Here is a 21,241-nt window from a genome sequence, read left to right as displayed (position 1 = left end):
ACAGCATGTCCAAGACTCTTCCTACTGGCCTGTGTCCTTGTCTCAGAAGGGTTGCATGGAGCACAGCTGGAAATCTGTGGGCTTCCCAATAATTTTGATACAGTTTGTGGTATTTAGTTGGGATGAGTTGAATATTGTACACTCATACCTTTTTGCACCCCTCTCTAAGTGGACGGAGCTTTAACTGTGTATGAGTAAGTTTAAGATATTCTTGGAACTTAGACACCAAGAAGAGTAAAAGAACAAGGTCAAGGAAAGCTAGTAGAGTTCATCATATTAAAGAGGTATCCACGTCACAGGACCATGAAGGAATGGCATAGTCAAATAAAACACCGTCTTTACCTGAACACCTGCATGCGTCATGACCTATCAGCCCCACTCCTAGGTACATGCCAAACAGAACTGTGGACGCTCGCTCACCGAAAGACATCTTTGAGAATAATAATAGCAGTCCCAGCTTACAGCTCCAGTTTGAAAACCACCCAAATGTCCATTAGTTAGTAAACCATCCTGTGGTGTTAGAAGTCAAGATAAGGAAGGGAGTACCTGGGTAGAGCAGTCGGTTAAGTGTTGGACTCTCGGTTTTAGGGTCAGGTTGTGTTGAGACAGAGCCTCGCAGCAGGCTCTGTGCTGGGCATGGAGCCTGTTTAAGATTCTCTCCCTCTCTCCCTCTGCCCCTCTGCTCTATCCTCTCTTTCTCTTAAGAAAAAAAAATACAAAAGAAGGGAGGGAGGGAGGAAGGAAGAACAGAAAGAGAGAAAGAATAGAAGAATGAACTCAGGGTAGTGATTATTCCCAAGGGTTATGTCTGATATAGTCCAAGGTCTCTGGGTCCAGGCACTACTGACAGTTTGGGCTGAAAATTCTTTGTCTTCTGAGACATGAGTGCCCTGTGGGACACTGAGCAGTGGCCCTATCCTCTACCTACTAGATGCCAGTAGTTTCCCCGTTGTTGTGATAACCATAAATGTCTCCAGTCATTGCCAAATGCCCTCTGTGGGGCAGAATCACTCCCCATTGAGAACCATCGATGTATCTCAAATGCTGGGCACTACGAGATACTCAGTAAATACCTATTAAAGAATTGAATGAGGAGAGAGCTATTTAGTATCACACATATGTGTGAAACAATTGAATTTTTATCTCAAGGGCTCTTGCTGTCCTTTACGAATCTTAAATCTAAGTACCGGTTTCATCCATTAGTTAAAGGTAAGTGGTTCAAAGGCGAAAGACAACATTCATTCAGCTGAAAATAAATTAAATAGACAAAAAATTTAGGTCAGGCCAAAAACAAACATCACATACAAATAAAACACTCTTGACAGCGGTTTCCACATTCTGAGCACCTAACCTGAAATTTCACTGCAACGGTTTAAAAAGTACAATAAAATAAAGTGCTTCAAATTAGCCGATTTCATTTAAATGTTAATTTTGATAATCACTGCATCATTTATGTGATTTTAACCTAATGACCTAATATTCTCCACAAAGAAAAGCCCAGCCTAAGCCTTAAATACATTCATTAAAATGTGAATTAGATTTTGCAAAGAACTGTGGTTTCTCCCTAGGTTTGTGTTTATAGTCCTTGGCTGTATATAAGTATTTAATTCTAAACCTAAAATTACAATGTACTTTAATCCTTGCTCTGCAAAGTTCAAATATCTACCCAACAATGCGCCAGTGGTGCCCTCAAAACTCCTCTTTGTAGTGAAATACTTTTAGTCCACGACTCAGAATTTATTGGTTCTTTTTCCTCCACCCCGGTCTCCAAAGTGTGTAATTGTTGTACTTGTGTTCTACTCACTTCCAGCATTTAGAGCATCCTTGTCGCCATTTCCACCTCGGTGTATAGGACTGACATTTTGTATTTAAATGTGAGTCTGTGTCACGGTATTCTGGGGAGCCATTAAATTGGACACTGTCTTTTCTTTGAGAAAGGAGATATATTCTATTTCAAGATCATTTGACCCCTTTGATGACTGCCTTTTAAAAACATAGGTTTTCTTCTTTTTTTAAGATTTTTATTTATTTATTTATTGAGTGTGAGTGAGAAAGGGGGGGTGGGGGAGGGAGGGGGCAGAGGGAGAGAATCCCAAGCTGACTCTGTACTGAGTGCAGAGGCCAATGTGGGGCTCCGTCTCACAACCCCTGAGGTCATGACCTGAGCTGAAACCGAGAGTCGGACACCTAACAGGCTGAGCCACCCAGGTGCCCCTAAAAACATAGTTTTCAAAGTCTTTATGGACAGATGACGGTCCAGTTTTCTTTTGCTGCATAACAAATTTAAGGGCTTAATTAAGGGCTTAATAAAATAATAAAATAATTCCGTGTCTTTCATGTGGCTGCTGTTAAGGGCCAACCAGAGCTGTAACCACATACAGGCTTGTTTGGGCTGGACATCCCAGGTGGCCCCTTCATTCCTGCATTGTTGCCTGGACCTGGGCAGCCGATACAGGTGCGGCTGGCCAAGCAGGTCCCCCTCTCTCCACGGTGCTTCTCCACATGGCCAGCCTTCTCCCAACACAGTGGTCTCAGGGTTGTTGGCCTTCTCACCTGGTGGCTGGCTTCTCAGTGAGAAGATAGCCATGGAATGGGTCTCTGCAAGGCTTCCTCCGATTCTTCTAACCAAGGCCTGGGAGTCATGCAGTATCCCTTCCACACTATTTCTGTTTGTCAAAAGTAAGTCATGGAAGTAGCCCAGATTCAAGGGGAGAAGACTACACAAGGTCTAGACACCAAAAGCTGTGGTTCCTTGAGGTCCATCTCTGGGGCCTCTGTAGCTCAGATGGGAAAAGATGAACAGTTCAATTGTATTTATAGTCCTTGGCTGTATGTAAGAATTTAATTCTAAACCTAAAATTCTTTCAGTCTTTTAGTTTTTTCGGTTTTTCAGTCTTTAACCTCCTGCTTAATAAGGATCTTGTCTTAAATTCTCTTCATTTTCCCCATTGGCCACCAACCTGGTGGGGTTTTTTTGCTCAACAGTATAACCCCTATCTCAAGGGTAAAATGGTCCTGGGATAGACACTGTGGAATTAGTAGCAGCCAAGCCGGTGCTCCCGGACAACTGAATTCTTTGATCCTTCTCTTCTATGTTTGCTTCCCTGATGACTATGGTGGCTTCATTAAGTACATTTTCTTTGCCAGCCTCCCCTGACCATAACTGAGAAATGACAAATAATCCCATTCTTTGCAGTTATCGAAGTAAAGACACGGTTCAGCAACAATGCGTAGAGCGTTAATGTTTCCTAATGTCTGTGACAGATCACACTTAGCCTTAATGTGTTGATCTGGTTTGAATGCTTAGTCATTTATTTGCTAGCTGTTTCCATTCTCTTCCAACTTCAGTACATGTTAGGAATTGATACAATGGATCATTAGTGTCTCTCTCCAGAGTGTTGGAAAGGTCAACTAGATGAAGCATTAAACCGCCAATCTAAGTAGTCCTATGGCAACTTTTCTAAAAGTGAAGGGCAGCATTGTTTCCTTCAGCTTTTCCAGCAATTGACCAGGTGCACCATGTTATGGCTGGTTCTCAGATCATAAAAATCTTAATGTTCTTTTCACATCTCTGGGTTTAGATAGAAAGAAGAAATAGAAAGGAAGCCACTGGGATACCAACATCCTAGGATTGCAGAAAGGCTCTTCTGAGCGAAGAGTCGCTGGAGAAATGCTGTTATAATCATTTCTGATTTCCTTCATCAGCGGCTGTCCACCAGCAGAGAGTTTAAGGGCCGAGGTGCACACATGAGCTTGCAGAAAAAAGTGTTTTGCTAATCTCGCCAAAGAACGCTGAAGTGCAAGAAGAAAGAATCTGATGTGTGTGTGCATTTACCTTAGAAGTGAGAGTTCCAATGCCCTTTCTCTGTGCCTCAGCACCTTTCCTTTCAATTAAAAATACTGCACATCAGTCCCTCACATCATGTTAAAATGTCACGTTACAGTTTACCAAATCATTTCATATGTAGCCTTAAATTTCCTCTTTATTTTGCCTTCCCATAGCCAAAACTGTCAGCCTTCATGGATTGATTCTTTACTTCATTTTTGAAGTCTAAAACTTTATAGTGAGTTAACTTGTTCGGACCGTTTTTGTTTTGTTTTGTTTTGTTTTTTTGCAGGACTCTTGAATTTTAACATAAAGTATCTTGCTATATATTTTAGTTATTTGGGCTCGGTTTTGTTTCATTTTCCCCATCTCTGAGGAAATCTCAGTGTTCTTCAGAGCTCTGTTACATCGGTCTCAATTTCTGAGTTGATCAAGGGATCTATTTCTTTGGTGCAAAAGGAAATATACAATAGGGCATGCCAACATTACTACATATGGCGACAGTAAATTCGTGTAAATATGAAATGAGAAAGGCAGTTGAGGAAAGGTGCCAAGCTATGCTGCTCTAAAAAAAAAGACCACCTCAGCTTTAGCTGCATTGTTGGAAAAGATTGTAACGCTGAAAGCCTCATTAGAATCCTAGCTCTCCCTCAGGTCACTTTGCTTGCCGCAGCAGAAATCCCAGCCAGGGAAGTTTACAAATGGGATGTGTTGCCAAAGCGTGACCTGCGACCACTGATGCCAGATGTCCCAGACGTGTTTCAAGGGACCCCCTCAAAAACGGATAAGACACTTTTGTGGAAGAATCAAAGGCAAATTGGATAGGAGCAGTTTAGGGGAGAGCAGACTCTATTTTCCACCACAGGTCAGCGCTGTGATTCAGGGATTTAAATGATGTTTTTAACAAACTCAACTATTTCAAAACTATCGGTACTGCCCTTTGAAACTATTCTTTAAAAGTGGAAGATTCACTTGGAATTTATTTTGAAATAATACTTCTCTATACATGCCCCTAACTGTATTTTTTTAACATTCCTAGCTGTTTCAGACCTCCATAAAAGGAAGTTACCTGCTTTACTGGAATGTGGCATCTTCCATTCTCCATTCTAATCTTTCTGTTGAAGCGATTTTAAAATGGCTTAGATTTCCCCAACCCCCAGCCAGGATCTTGGGGTTAGGAATTCTAAAAGATCTAAAACATTATGAAGTTAATTGTCTGGCAGGTTATAATGAAATAATTATAGGTGAGAAAAACAGAAGAAAAGCACATTTCCAGTCTGGATGACAAATAACATACTGTAATATTTTATTTCAATTTAAATAACTTCATCTTTCATTAATCGGTAAAGTTAAAATCAAGCTAGGTTGTGTTTCAGGCACTTTACAGAGAGTTACTTCAAGCACAAAGACTTCTTAAGATTTTATTTATTTGCAAGAGAGTGAGAAAGAGCACAAGGTGGGTGGGTAGAGGGAGTGGGAGAAGGAGGCTCCCTCCGTGCAGGGAGCCCAATGTAGGACTTGATCCCAGGACTCAGGCATCATGACATGAGCTGAACACAGATGCTTAACCGACTAGCTACCCAGGCACTCCAGGCACAAAAACTTTAAATGCCGTCAAGGTAATAGACATATTTTGAAAAATGTTTCCCATTTTTTAAATTAACTGAGTGTATTGAACAATGCTTTTTTGCTGATGTTTCTTACCATGAAAAAAAAAAATCTCATGTGAGATGAATTCATGGGCAGAGACCACTTTCGGATGCTTACAGTTACTTGGTCATGAATCTTTCTGTTAGTGCGGCGGACAGAATCCAACACGGGCCCAATAATCCTCGCTCTGGATATGCATAGTGTTGCGCATTCCACTCTCTTTTAGTATGGGTGGGATCTTTGATGTGCTTCTCACCAATAGAATACGGCAAAGGTGATGGGATGTCACTTCTGTGATTATATTATACAACATTGTAACTTCCATCTTGCCAGCAAACTCTCCTCTGCTGGTTTTGCTGAAGCTAGTTACCATGTCAGAGGGGCCCGTGTGGCAAGAATTTAATTCTTCAGAAAAGAATTTAATCCTGCCCCAAACCACAGAGTGTGCTTGGGAGTGGGCCATCCCAATTGAGATTTCGGATGAGACCTCAGCCCTGGGCATCACTTTGATGACAGTGTCACGAGAAAAAAAAATTTTTTTTTCAAGATTTTATTTATTTACTTATTTGAGAAAACAAGAGTGAGCAAATGGGAGCGGGGAGGCAGGGGTGAGGGAGAGGCAGACTTCCCATTGTGCAGGGAGCCCGATGCAGGGCTTGATCCCAGAACCCTGAGATCCTGACCTGAGCCAAAGGCAGACGCTTAACCAACTGAGCCACCCAGCCAGCCACCAAAGATGTGCACAACCTAATCCCTAGAGCCTGTGACTGTACCTGATTATGTATTCCTGAAATGATTCCATTAAGAACGGGGTGATTGTCCTGGATTATCCAGGTGGACCCATTGTCATCAGAAGGGTCTTTATAACTGAAAGAAGGCAAGAGAGTCAGAGAGAAACTGGAAGGCGCTATGCTGCTGGTTTTGAAGATAGAAGAAGGGGCCATGAGTCAAGGAATACAGGAAGGCTCTAGAAGCTAGAAAATTTCCCAGAATGAGTGCAACCCAGCTGACACCTTGACTTTAGCCCACTGAGGCCCATTTCAGACTTTGGGCCTCCATTATAAGATAATAAATTTGTGTTGTTTTAAGCCACTAAGTTCGTGGTTATTTATCACAGCAGCGATACGGAGCTAATCCCATTTCTGTGGTTATTTGCTTAGCGTCTGAGATGCTTAACGAGTTGCATCTCCAGGCATTTGTCTGCTCCTAACAGATGCACCAGAGCTGGGAATATCTGCTTCCCTTTCCAGAAGTAAACAAATGAATATGGGGCCACCGGGCATCGCTCTGGAGGAAATTAGCATTTTTCCCACAGCCTTGTGTGCCCATCCCGCCTCCTGCCTGTCCCAGCGCCTCCTGTCCCTCACTGTTGTGTTTTCCTTTGTATTGTTTTTTCCTTAGAGCTCTGAGCCCTCAGTCAAGGATTGTTTGGACTCAAAGAACACTATCTACTCAAGTCAGTTGGAGGAAGGAGAAGTTGGAGAGGAGTGTAGCCAGCGAGTCTCAGAGTGGAATCTTCCAGCAACTGTGGTTCTTCCTCCCCACAGCCCATTCACGACAGCTCACCAGAGCCCGCTTTTCCTTAGCCCCCCACAAAGCCTCAGGCAGGCCCCATCCGTGTCTCAAGCAGGTTTAAGGAAATTCTCCAGTGTCTTGTACACTCATAATCACAACAGCTTGTAATTGGTAGTTGAAACACTCAGTTGTCACATAAGAATCGAGACTCCCAGCTCTGCAAACACCTTCCTTGCCCCTGTTTTGCACCTGAGATGCCTGCAGTGGGCTAAGGGGCATTCCTTAACCTTCTTCTCTAGCTTTGGCTCCTTCCATATGGGAATGGGACCAGGACAGTGAAGTAAAAAGCAGGAGAGTCCTCGCTTGATTGGCACCAATGTCATCTGGCATTGGTGTCCTCTTATCTACAGAGGATAATGCACATTCACTTTTGGGCTCCTGGGTGGCTCAGTCAGTTAAGCAGCTGCCTTCGGCTCAGGTGATGAACTCCAGGTCTCCGGATCGAGCCCCATGTCAGGCTCCCTGCTCAGCGGGGAGTCTGCCTCTCCCTCTGCCCCTCCCCCTGCTCATGCTCACGGTCTCTCTCAGATAAATAAATAGGACCTTAAAAAAAAAAAAAAAAGTTGACTCTTTCCCTTGTGGACATGTTTGTGGATTCCTGGAAGACTTCTCTGTTGTGTGGCTCCAACCGCAGCACCTGGAGTCAGAGAGAACCCAGAGGCTTGCTCTGTCCGTGCACCTCTGCCTCTGTCCAGGCGCTGTCACCCCTATAGAGGCTCAGATGCGCCAGACGCCTTTATTCAGTGACCCCAGGGTACCATTTCTACTGTGTCTTCCACATACTGGCCCCAGGAATTGCATCCTGTAGGCCTGCCTCAGTGGAAGGGTAGGGATTTTGAAAACATCTCTATTCTTAGGGGTTATGTTGCTTCCACCAAACTCTCCCAGTTGCCTTTTGTTGTTGGTTTTCATTAAGTAATGAGTCCGGCTCCCAGGCGCATACAGTGTTACAGGCCCTAAGCCCTGGCTTTTAGTACCTCCTTCAAAGGTCTGCGGCACCTTGCTTTGGTGCGCAAAGGTGAGCAATGTCTTTTGACACAAGGCCTCGGCTGGCTCTCCCTCAGCCGTCGTGGCCTCCTGTAACTCATGAGCCCAGAGGGCGCCTTGTGACTGCTGCTGCTGCCGTTTCACCCCTGACAGGACCGAGTGAGGAACCCTACGGGACCCAAAGCGCTATGGAGTTCATTATTCATGTCTGACAGGGGATAATTAAGTACTTGTAGATGAAAGGACACAGAAATGAAAGGCCGTTCCCAGAGCTAATAATAGTTCGATTGAGATTTTCCTATCAATTGTTTTCTTTCTAATAAGACAGTGGGAGCCAGAACTGCACAGGGGAGGACTCACCCCTGTCACCTCCCCTCTTGCTCAGCCATTACTGACCCTCAGCTCCCTGTTGGGAGTCTTGGGTGCCTTAGTTTCGATCCTGCAGAGAGGAAATCTGATTGGCTCTCTCCAACCTCTGGGTCCAATCAGCTGTGCCCAGAGCACGGATCCCTGGGCCCAGCGACGGCTCCCGAGGGCCCTGGGGGCGGGCCTTGGGCAGGGCACACCCACTACTGCGGTGGCCGTGTGCACAAAGGCTTCGGTCAACTGGATCCTTTCTCTCATCTGCTGGGCGTTCCTTGGTCCCTTCGAACAAGAGGAACTCAAGTGAGAGCTGAGAAGCAATATTTGTGTTGCCTTCTGAGTGTTCCTCTCACGCAGACACCTGTATGGAAACAGTGGGGGCTGGGTGATGGGGTTAGGTCCCCTGCCTTGGGACGGCCCCAAAAGAGCTGGGCAGCGGGTCCTCCAATGTCTTGGTGAGCAAATGAGGGATTACTTCAAAAAGCTCCATGAGCCACCTCCCCTTCAGCAGTTTGCAAGTTTGCTAACATACATCTACCCCACATTTCTTCATCCTCTTCCAAATTGCGAGTTCTTTATGAAACCATACGTGCAGACAGTGGACTTCATCAAACTCGTCCGTTCAGGCTAGAAAGCATCATGAGAGACCCACGGAAGGCCCCTCTCCTCTGATGTTGCTTATTTATTTCACGCCTGCCCTCTCTCTCTCGCCCGACAGAGATCCCTTCGAACGCGTTTAGTGTGTCCTTTAGTGTGTGCGTGTGTTTCGCGCTTTTGCCAACGGTATTCTGTTGCGCACCGGGTCCGGTTTCTTCCCCTGCGTTTGAAGCGCCATCGCCGGAGTTACCAAGCACAGCTAAGCTCCTGCCTCTTCTCGCCCCGTCCTTGGGTGCTGGCCATCCACGCACGTCCGCGGCCACTCTCCTGCGGCTGGAGCCCTAACTGCTCTCTAGCCTTTCACCTCCCCACCCCGGCAACATCCCCAACTCCCCCAGCCCTTAAAGTCCAGCGGCAGAATTTCTTTGGGACCTAAACCAGAGTGGAAAGGCTGAGGTCATAGTGCATGTAACACTGAGGTTTGCCTAGTGATGCCATAAGGCCTGGCGGGAGGACTACCCCTGTCCACACAGCCAGCCGCGACGCGCGACCACTCCCTGTTTCTGTGGCACTGTGCTGTGGGCGTGCCGTGACTCTGTTTCTCCATCTAATGGCGATTCTGGCTGCCGTACGTGGTGCTGGAGCTTTCCACCCACCCTTGGCAACTGGGAACTCATGGGAGCCCACGGGCGGAGCGGCCGGTCCTCCAGCTTTACCGTCATCTGAAATGTTCTGATACTTCTTCGAGTTTCTTGACTTCTATCCCTCCCTTCTCTGCTGTGTTTTGCTCTCCTCCCCCGCTGCACTCCCCACTTCCCAGCCCCCACCCAGCGCTGCTGTGGCCAGTGGCCCGAACTAGCTTGGCGGGGAGGGTGCCCACCACAGGGCAAAGATTGCTGGAAGTACATCTGCCGTGGCTTCTTCCAGGGAACAGCCTTGCCACAGATTCCCTTTACTTTATTCACGTGGACAGTAAATCACAAAAGTAGGTCGTTCATTAAAACCTGAAGTAAGAAGTCCACATCTCCTCCACAAAGTGGCAACAGACCTTCCTCGTACTCCGGATGGAAAGGGAAGGAAGGAAAACTGTTACACCCACAGCATGATTTTCCCTGAGGAATTGAGTTATTTATCAGGATGGGGTTATTTGGGGGAAATTAAATAAACCATGATATTGCCTTGTTCTGCTTTCTGCTACAAGGTATCCCCTATCAGGAACACTGTTTCCCAGCGAGCGCCCGTCTGAAATAGCTCGCACCCCAACATCCTGAGCATTGTCACCGTGGACCCAGGGGGCCTCGCGGCACGGGAAAGTGATGTTTGCGGGGTGCTGTTTGCACATAAGAAACCCATGCTGACACTTCACTTTTGTGCTGCTGACCCTGAGCTGATAACGATGTTACTAATTTTTAAAAAATCAATTCTTTTTCTAGAAAATTAAAATCAAAGGGGGAGAATCAATGTGGAGGGTAGCGGGAAGTACAGAAACTGATGGAGTCCAGGCTTCTGCAACAGTCCTTCCCTGGGCGAGTGTTATTTCAAAGCCCTGCTGTTTGGCATCACAGATGATAACACCCAACATAAACCGCACGGGAAGCTTTCAATCAGGCTGTTTGTTACACTGGGTGAACACTTGATTTTGGTTTTCTCTGAGGCCTGAAAGCCCATTTTTGAGCTTTTTGATTTACTCCGCCTGAGAGCCCCAGAAATGTTCGCCAACACATCACACGTTGCATTTCAAAAGAACGCTGTCATAGAGAGCCTGGCCTCTGCGCATTTCATAAATATGTTTGTTTTTCTTCTCTTTCAGAAGCTGCAAAGAATCGATACTTCTCACTGTCATTCAGCCTTACCCTGTAAGTGTCCTGTGAGTAAAAGTGCCGCTGTAAGATCCCAGGATTCCAGTCTCCCCCTCCTCCCAGTCTGGGGAAACCGTGACAATGAATTAACAGCAGAGAAAAACGGCATGCACTCACAATATGAGTTCAGAAATCTTCATTATTTGTGTTTTACGCACCATGGTAGCAAAACCATTCACAGCGAGAAAGGAAAGTAATGCCTTTTCTATATATCTTGAAAACCAGCTCTCAGTCTATGGCACTCACATCTGGAAATCACACAAGACTCAAGACTTTCTTATGGTTTCTAGCTTGAGAATCACAAATGGAATGGGAATGTTTAATTGTAGGGTGTTCTAGCATAATTCTTTTCCATATTCCTTTCTAATTATTTTGGTAGATATTTCAGGGAGGCCCCCCCCCACACACACACACTTAAAGGCGGCTATTGGAGGAGACGCAGCTGTCAGAATTCGATTTCAGCAGCCTTGGTCAGGAGGGTGGGGAGTACTGCCTTGGGTTGCCATGATTTTTTTTTTTTTTTAACAACTCTATCACGGTATAATTTGTATATCCTAAAATCTACCCATTTCAAGCATACAAGTCAATGCTCTGTATAAAATTTACTGAGGCATGCAGCCATCACCACCATCTGGCTCCAGAACAATTCCTTCAGCCCATCGAGATCTCTCATTCCCATTTACAGTGAATACCCCCTTTCTACCCGCAATCCCAGGCAACAACTGGTTGTCCATTTCTATAGATTTGCTGTCGCTTGTGAAGTCCGTACATTGGGAGTTGAGCTCAAAAATACCAAGGCAAAGTCCTTCAGATTTTCCCCCAAGCGTTTACCATCAGTACCTTGCATGGCCTTCGCAGGGATTGGCAGAGATTCCCAACTGTTTACACTTCTATTTTCTTCCCCGTGGAGTTGGAGGCTCTGCTAAGGGTCATTCTCCGTCTCCTGACCAAACTCTTCCTCTCCCCTGTCCCAGCATCTTCCTTGTAAGCACTGTGGCCTAAGCATTTCAGGCAGGGAAAAAAAAATGTGTTCCAGATTGTGATACGATGACAAATAGAACTAAGCAAGACAACAAACTGTGCCATCCGGTACATTGCTACTTATAATAAAAACTTAGTTTACTACGGACTGTTGCTCGTGGTCCCTCTGTGTGCCACAACTGCACACGCATGTCTGGATTTGAAAACCAAGGAGACAACGGGATGTAAGAGAACTGAGATTTGAGATCTAGTTCCCGGCGATAGAACAGGTCAGTCCCGCACCTGCTCGGACTTCCGAATCTGTCTCGCATCTCACACTGACTCACATCCAAGGGCTTCCCTGCTCTGCCATCTCATGATTCCATGCTTCCTTCCAGAGAAAGAACAGCTACACGGATTCTGTTAACCAGAGGGTCATTCACACTCACTTCAAATCTATCCATGTTTCCTCATTCTTTGCAGGGGACAAATAGGTTGAGTGAAGCCAGCAGAAATGCCTACAAAAACCAAGTGGTTGGCCAACTGTAAATTCCTAATGGAACTTCAAGTTCACCTTGTGTCTCCTGGCTTCCCTCTTCTCACTTTTTAACCTGTTAGACATGCGAGATCAGGACCACTGTATTCCAAACCAGGTTATTTTTGCAATGTGAGGTAATGTTTTACCCCAGGCAGTAGACTTGGAGAAAGAACAAGGAGTTTGGCATTTAAGTTAAGGGTTATGTCTTGTGGCTTTGCTTCTGGTTTCGAGAGCGCGTGACTGGTTATTCATATGAATCCTCATTCTTACCAGTGATTCATGGAACTTCCTATAATAGATCATCTGGAACTTTCCAGGAGTTCAGGTGGCTGTTGCTCTTGTGCTATAATGAAAGTCAACATTTGACCACAACCTTCAGGAGCGAGTGTTGTGTGTTCTTCTGGCCAATAGCCGCGCCTCTGTGCCTCGCAGCACTTTCTCCCTGCTCGGTCACAGGGTGGCATCCTCGTCTTTGACTTCCCTGGATTAGCCCTCCTTCCTGAAAAGCCCACCACATATCCCACCCCAACACTTCCTCGGCCTAGCCAAACCCTTCTTGCTGACCATTTGTCTCGGCAGCCAGGATCAGTGTCCTGAAACAGAAGAGCCCCCAGGCCGAAAGAACGTGTATAAATTCTGCTTTTATTGCAGATAGTAAAAATTAGCATTTTAATTTATTCTGTAACCTGCCGGCCAGCATTTGTTATGTTGTATTTCTTCTGCCTAGTAAGGCCCCGTCAAGACAGAGAGCCGGTGTTCGCCCTTCTTACGTCACTCCACACGGTCCCGGGGCTCCCCCACAGTGAGCCCCGCTGTGGAAATTCCTGAGGCTTTTGAGGAGTCATTCTTCACAGGCTTCTGCCTTGTTTTTGAAGTGTTATAGATGGCTCTCCCCTTCCGCCATGTTTCCTTTATTTCTTAGAGAAAAATTGTGGAAGTATAGAAGGAAACACACGAGAGCAAAAAAATATATGTCAGCACATCTTTTCCTCAGAGACAAGCAGTGTAAACAATCGGCCTGGTTCCTTCCAGTCATGTGATAGATGCCTTGTCACTAGTGGAGATCTTGGACATACAGTTTATTCTGCTCCTTTCGCTTAGTCTGTCATAAACATGGTTTCATACCATCAAGAATTCTTTATCAGCATCGTATGCGTGGCTGGAAAGCATTACGTGGAACCAAGATTTATTTAGCCAACACCCTCTTATTAAGCCTCTCATACTGACCTCAGTGGTCTTCCCTTCTAATTCTGCACGCAACACCTTTGTGTAGAAGTCTTCATCTGTATCTAGTGAGAAGTTCCCCCCTTCCATTATGATGACATTCTCAAGAAGAAATTTCTGGGTCTCTTGTGAATTTTATTCCGTCTTTGTACCATCTTCTTTCCTTGCACTCTTACTGGTTTTTATTCCAGGGCTTTCTTGATAGCTCCTTCCTCCTTTCCTTTGACTCCACCTCCCACATTCCCAAATGTGGAACTTCCAGAACTTCCTCGTCTAATGGGGCTTGAGATACAGACTGTTGAAAGTCTTTAATTCCCTCCCATTACACAGTGCTGGCTCCGTGGCACTTGGGATAAGTCACTGTCCATTCTGTGGGCTGGTGCTATCATGATTTTCATTCACTCGGCTTTTTTCTGGACCCAAGAGCTGAGGGACCTGCTTTCCTGCTTCTCCTTCCTACCCAACTTTTACTACGTTCCACACACCTGAGAGAGGCTACCTATCTCCTTGTGGGAGCCTCCATGTGTTAGATGGTCCCAGAATCCAGACCAGTTCCTCCTGCCGTGTGTCATGCCAAGCATGCCGGCCCAGTTTCGGGCTTGTAGGATGCTTCATTGGGTCACTCTTCCTTCCTCCTGCTCATCCGTGCGTGTGTCCTGGGAGTGCCTCCCATTCAGCTTCCTGCTTGTCAGTCCTTGTCTTAGGCGCTGCTCTGGGGGAACTCCACGCTAAGTGACCCGGTGATAACTGTGGGCTAACTCAGACTTCACCACATACTTACTCCATGCCTACCTTCCACGTACAGAGTACTGTAGACATACAGGAGTTGCAAATTTAAGACCTTATGCTTTACTTTCAGAAATTTTATCTTATTTAGGTAATTTTTTTCCAAACGATGCTCTAGTGACTTCTGAGCCTCTAAAAGCCCCAAGAGCATGGCACACATCTACTCTGGCCACCTTAGCAACAGCAGATTTGGAAAGAGGGGCAGACGTTGATTAGAGCCCTTCTAATCTTAAATTAATTAACAGCAGGGGAATCTGATTATTTTAAATGGTAATCACTCGTCATTTCCACTACAGGATAGGAAGTGCTTGTGATCAGCACCTACGGGCCTGCAGGTTGCTCAGAATTAACTCGTCAGGTTCTGAGGGGTGTACGTTGTATGTTTTTTGAGCTGCAAAAGGAGATCAGAGTGTAAACCGCAGTCGTGATGGGATTGCATACCCCGCATGCCACATGTAACTCCAGCCAGTGGAATAAGCCATTATTTTGTTGACTCTAATTCGGTAACCTTCAGACTTGAGGAGCTTATGTTTTTATTATCCAAAAGTAATTTTTTTAAAAGATTTTATTTATTTATTTGTCAGAGTGAGCACAGGCAGACAGAGAGGCAGGCAGAGGCAGACGGAGAAGCAGGCTCCCGCTGAGCAAGGAGCCCGATGTGGGACTCGATCCCAGGATGCTGGGATCATGACCTGAGCCGAAGGCAGCAGCTTAACCAACTGAGCCACCCAGGCGTCCCCAAAAGTAATTTTTGAAACATACGTCAAATACATAAAATAGTCGCAAATCCAGAATAAGAAAAATGCCCTGGCCTGAATTTTCGGCCTTTTATCCCAAGTCTGTTGGCTTCAAAATACACATAGAATAGTATTTACTTAACTCCCTTAGCTATCTAGTTCCTGGCTGGTTCTCCTCGTTCATCAGGTTTGTGGTTAGGGCAGGGCAGATAAATCTGGGGAGGAGACAAGAGGGTAAAGGGAGAAGCAGGCTCCCCGCTGAGCAGGGAGCCAGATGTGGGGCTCAATCCCAGGACCCTGGGATCATGACCTGAGCTGAAGGCAGATGCTGAGCCGACTGAACCACCCAAGCGTCCTTGTGAAGTGCTTTTTTTTTTTTTTTAAGATTTTATTTATTTATTTGACAGAGATCGCAAGTGGCAGAGAGGCAGGCAGAGAGAGGGGAAAGCAGGCTCCCCACTGAGCAGGGACCCCCCCCCCCCCCGAGGCGGGGCTCTATCCCAGGATCCCAATATCATGACCTGAGCTGAAGGCAGAGGCTTAACCCACTGAGCCACCCAGGCGCCCCTGTGAAGTGCTTTTTTATTGAGGCAATGAGTGACATAGATCGTTTCAGGAAAACGTGGCAAAGTGTTATATTAAAAGATTCAGATGCACAGGAGAATCAGCCTCTGTATCTGGCATGTTGAGCACACGTGAGAGCCTTCACAAATAAAGGATGCTAGAGCCCCAGGCGGCAGTGGTTGGTGGGGGTGGGGGGGGCATCAAAGCTCAAGCCCCTTATCTAATTAGTAGCTTCTGTTCTCGGTAGCTCTGACAGCCCACTCCCTTTGTGCGAAACCCATTGTGCCAGTGTAAGTATCGCCTGCCTAAAATCATTAAGAGAAAATAATGTTTTCCCTTCAGCTAAAAAGTGGCATATAGAAAGCAAAAGAACTCACTACTGTACGATTTGTTCGTTAATCATTACCAAACTCAGCCTATAATTACAGCGATACCGAGGAGAACACCACCGTCCCATCCCTTAAGCTCTATAGTAGGACTTTTTTTTTTTTTTTTTCAGTTTGTTTTATTTTATTTTATTTTATTTTTTAGTAATCTCTACACTCAACATGGGACTCAGAACTCCCAACCCGGAGATCAAGAATCACAAGCCCCACAGACTGAGCCGGCCAGGCGCCCCTGGAGTGGGGCTTTTAAAAGTCATGTTGAACGTGATCGACATGTTCTTTAGAGCTTTGAGTTCTTGGTTTTGTTTTCTTTTGTTGTGTTCCAAGAAGTCAGCCTTCTCTGTAAACATCTTGCATAAATAGGGAAATTAAAGCTCTGGCGGCCAAACCATCCATTCATCCATCCAGTCCCCTAAGACACGGGTGAGCGCAGAGGATGGGATGGGTGTGGAGGGAAACTTAAGATAACAGGATTTTGTCCAGTATTCAAGCAAAACTCCTCCCTGGAACAGGCACACACAGAGCCAACAGCGATTTTATCTTTTTACAGGAAGATGCACATAACATAAATCTACCATTTTCACTATTTTAAAGCGTTCAAATCGGGGATGTTAAGTGTGTCCACCATCTTGTTCAATAGTCGCTGCTGTCTTGTTCCAGAACCTTTTCATGACCCCAAAAGGAAATCAACCCCCGCAGATGTTAGTCACTCCCCATTCTCCTACCCTGCCCGGGGTAACCACTATTCTACCTTCCGTCTATATGGATTTGCCTCTTCCAGAATGTTCATGGAAATGGAGTCAAATGCTACAATACATGGCCTTTTGTGTCTGGTTTCTTTCACTCAACATAATGTCCCTGAGGTTTATCCATGTTGTAGCACGAACCGGAACGTCATTACATTTTATGGCTGACTAATATTCCATTGTATGGATTTGTCATTTCATTTCTCCATTTTATCATATTGTTTTAATTGATCCCAAGTACACTTGCATTTGACAAAGATGGGAACCTTTTTCATTTTTACTCAAAATTCAAAGTATGGGACCCCCTAATTGGCTTTCGTGCCCTGAGATTAATACAGTGCACAGAAAGTCGAGCCTCTATGTTTGTTCTAGAGTCAATTACTAGGATTCTTTCCACAACAGCCTGAACCTCTTAGGACCACATACCACGAAAACGATTAGGTTGGACAATTTGCAATTTGCAATTTGCAGTGCTTGACAATTTTAATCTATCAAGTAGCAATTTCATGATTCAAACTAAAAATTTACCTGTTTTTTAGATTCAGTAGAGAATGTGGTCCTTTTTAAAATAAACAAATGGTGCCTGCAACATAATAGACACCTCCTCAATGTGAGTTCCCTTCTCCTCAGGGTTCATTAAAATTCTGCAACAGGGATGATTCTCAGATGGAGTGAACTGTGCAGCAGGAGTTCGCTCTGGATCGTAGTACACTTCTGAGCAACTTTCCGTCTTGCACGTTTAGTTTCTGAGGAAGAAAGCTTGAGTCACTCAGCTCCTTTCCAATACAAGACAGTACAATTGGCCCTCCAACAACGTGGGTGTTGGGAACACCAACTCCCATGCAGTCAAACACCTGCATGTAACTTTTGACTCCCCCAAAACTTAACTGCTGATGGCCCACGGTTGACCAGAAGTCTTACCGATAACGTAATCACGTATTTTGTATGTTCGATGTATTATATACTGTATTCTTAGAATAAAGCAAGCTATGGAAAAGAAAATTTTATTAAGAAAATCATAAGGGAACTATGTTGGTGTGTCTGGCTGGTTCAGTCAGTAGAGCATCTGACTATTGATCTTGGGGTCGTGGGTTTGAGCCCCACGTCGGGTGTCGAGATTACTTAAAGAAATAATAAAATAAATATAAATTTTTAAAAGGAAAATACATTTATGATATTGTACTGTACTTTCCCCCCAAAATCCACATGTAAGTGGACCCTATGTTGTTGAAGGGTCAACTCTACGAAGAACCTTTACAATGAGACAGAATATGAAGCCAACATTCAGTTGTTAGCCAAAGTGGTCTCTGCCCCATCCTGCAAGAACCCCGGATGACAGATTACCACAAGAGGCTGAAATTCAAGTTTGGGGCACATAAAGTGGGTGTGTTTTGTGTGTGTGCGTGCTTGTCTGTTCACACACCCTTAAACCCTTCATGTGAATAACGGTGGGACTATCGATCACCTTAGAACTATTAGTGAATCTTCTCCACCTCTTAAAAATAATGAGGGATCAATTTGACACTTCCATGTTGCGCTCAAAGCTCTATATTCAAAGCACGGTTTGTGACTTTCGCAGGCATTATTTTAAAAGATCCTTGAGTGGGGCACCCGGGTGGCTCAGTCGGTTGAACGTCAGACTCTTGATTTCGGCTCGGGCCATGATCTCAGGGTTGTGAGAATGAGCCCTGTGTTGGGCTCTGCGCCGAGCATACAGCCTGCTTAAGATTCTCCCTCTTCCTCTGCCCCTGCTCTCTTTCTCCCTCTCTCCTCTCAAAAAAAGAAAAATAAGAAGATCCTTGGGAACGTGCTCAGCAAGAACATAGAACGCGCTGTTTGCAGTTCTGGTCTGCTGACTAAATCAAACCTCCTACTTTATGAGCATGACAGGGTTTTGATTGCTTCCATGATTTGTGTTTCATCCTCGAATTGGACATGTACCAAACGTACTTTTTAGCAGAAATATTGCATATATGAGAGGAGAAAGCTAGAAAACAACTGCTCCAGGGTTTGCTCTATGTTCCCAATAATCATACCCAGTGTTTTCTCTTTTCTAGTCTCCCAAGTCAGCATTTATTAGTGCTGCCAAAAAGGCAAGATTAAAGTCCAATCCGGTCAAAGTGCGGTTCTCTGAGGAGGTCATCATCAATGGCCAAGTATCGGTGAGTTGACCGTTGCCTGCTTGCGGCTCAGAGAGAGTGGCTGAAATAAGGGCTTTGCCCAAAGCACAGCCAGTCGCCCCTCTGGAATGCTCAATAGAGAATTCATGGTTGGATTTCACAGGGCTGCTGAATCTCAGAATTGCAAAGGGCTTGAGAGATGACCATGTTGCACCTGATGGGTTCCCTCTATAGTATCCAGAATATGTAGTCCCGTGTTTCTTCGAATGCTTCCAATGTTAGAGACCTCACTACATTGCGGAGGAGTTGATTGGTCTGTGATCTCTGGCATCACCCCAAGTTGAGTAAAATAGGCCTCTGAACCTTCCACATGCTTCTTTCCATTGTGCCAAGTGAGCACGCTTCCATTATATATTTTGAGAAAGGCTTCCCCTACGTTTTTCCTTATTCAGAATTAAATGTCTCTATTTCTTTTCACTGATCAAAAGGGAAAGAAGTGAAGATGCAATGAAAGAGTCATATATGCCAGCAGAAGTGAAGATATACAGCCTGAATCTTCATCCATAGGTCTTGATGGAAATCACGATTGCCCAGGCACATAATTCATCTTCTAAATGAATAGTGCACACATCAATAGGAGGTTGAGTTTCCATTTTTTTCTCCAAGAAAATCTAGCCTCATGTTTTTAGTTTTTCGAATGCAGTCATGTAAGGCACTAATCATTTTTGGGCCTCTGAAATACCAGCTTTTGTGGTCGAGGTTATGTTGTTGCTGGTGGCGGTGTTTAAATGAACTCACGAGGACGAAATCTCATCCATGACTTGCTTGTGACAGGTCACAAAGTCTTCCCTGAGGTCCTGGGTCTGAATTTGAAGGTGTGGGCCTGCACATCCTGAGCAAGGCCCTCCTGGTCCAAGTGTGTGCTTGTCAAAACTCGCTGACCTGTGTCTACCCCACTTGGAGTCCAGGGGTCGGATGGCCAATCTGTTCCAACTATGGGATGCTTGTGGGAGGGGCCTCGGGCTGTCACTGTGCTGCCCTGGGAGCATTTCATCTGTGGCCCCTGTCCTCCCAGTCGCCATCTCCCACCCCATCTCCTCTGCCCCCATTCACCTCACACTGTTCCACCCACCACAGTGTATCCCTGTCCCTCTGGATGTAGTTAGCATCTGTTAGCATCTTACAAGACAAAGCTGCAAGGTTCCAGTCACAGAGGAATCACACTATCACAGAAGGCCACCCTTAGCCCATCTTTTTTCAAGCTTCCAAGCATGAGATTGGGCAATCAGTTTATGTATCTTTAGAGAGAATGTGATTCTAGAAGCTGCTATGGCAGTCTCACTTCGTCCTGGATATAATAGGGCCCATTCAAGGCAGCTGGTGTGTGAGGACAGCCCTGGGGGTCAGTCATCACCTGCAGCCCCCCCACTGTCTCCCCACAGGCCTGTGTGTGGCAGGGACATTCACTCACGTGTCTGTTCCTCAACCTTTGGGACCATCTTCATGTCCAGCCTACTCTTGCTCTACTGAGTCACTGCGTATCTCTTCATGTGAATTGGGTAGCAAGGAGCCAGGTGTCAAGTCCACAGGAGGGGAAAGGAGAGAGAGGAAACTCAGAGAAAGGAGCAGAAAGTGAAAGGCACAAAGTCTCTTACAGAAATACCCAGGGATTGAATTCTCATGGGTTATCTGTAGGACATTAGCCAATCTCTGGACATCTTGTCTTTAGTTCCTTCATCGGTAAAATAAGGGACATAGAGTTTCATGACTGCTGAGTTCCACTTGGCTTCTATGACCCCATGACCAGGGAGAAAGGATTGGCAGAACGCATCCCACGTGCCTTCTTTCTTCCCCTGCCATCTCTCCCTACTTTCAGTTAAAGAGAAAATTGGAAGGAATACGTTTCTCTTGTTCATTTCTGGTCATGTTCCAAGCATTTCTTCTGAATTATTTTTGAGTTAAAATGTTTGTTACAGACTCAGTGTTTTAACCTTTAACATGCTCATCCATTCCTTAAATGTCCCCTTTGAGTTTAAGGAACATTTCTCAATGGGTTAAAAATTGTTCCACCTTCCTGAGTCAGTTGGGGGGGGGCATGCAACTCTTGATCTCTCCAGGTCATGAGTTGAAGCCCCACATTGACCATGGAGCCTACTTAAAAATAATTGTTTCCTGAAACAACTGCATACTTCAAGCGTGTTCTTGCTTATTACTCACTTTGCATGAGCTCTGCCAGGTGCCAAAGGTACCACATCAAAGATTATCATTGCTGGGGCGCCTGGGTGGCTCAGTGGGTTAAAGCCTCTGCCTTCGGCTCGGGTCA

General features: G+C 45.4%; 1 protein-coding gene across 1 annotated transcript in view; it reads left to right on the top strand.

Annotated features, from left to right (window-relative positions):
• Positions 1 to 21,241, top strand: part of LOC111157147 (FERM and PDZ domain containing 4) — a 191,874-nt gene that overhangs the window by 137,581 nt on the left and 33,052 nt on the right. The window contains exons 4-5 of the mRNA XM_022518407.1: positions 10,809 to 10,854; positions 18,856 to 18,960. Coding sequence (XP_022374115.1) covers positions 10,809 to 10,854; positions 18,856 to 18,960 — 151 coding nt within the window. The remainder of the gene's footprint in view (positions 1 to 10,808; positions 10,855 to 18,855; positions 18,961 to 21,241) is intronic.

This window comes from Enhydra lutris, unplaced genomic scaffold (genome assembly GCF_002288905.1).
Source record: "Enhydra lutris kenyoni isolate GAN:26980312 unplaced genomic scaffold, ASM228890v2 scaffoldscaffold52, whole genome shotgun sequence".
NCBI classification, from domain to species: Eukaryota; Metazoa; Chordata; class Mammalia; order Carnivora; family Mustelidae; genus Enhydra; species Enhydra lutris.
This window is presented reverse-complemented; position numbering and strand designations above follow the sequence as displayed.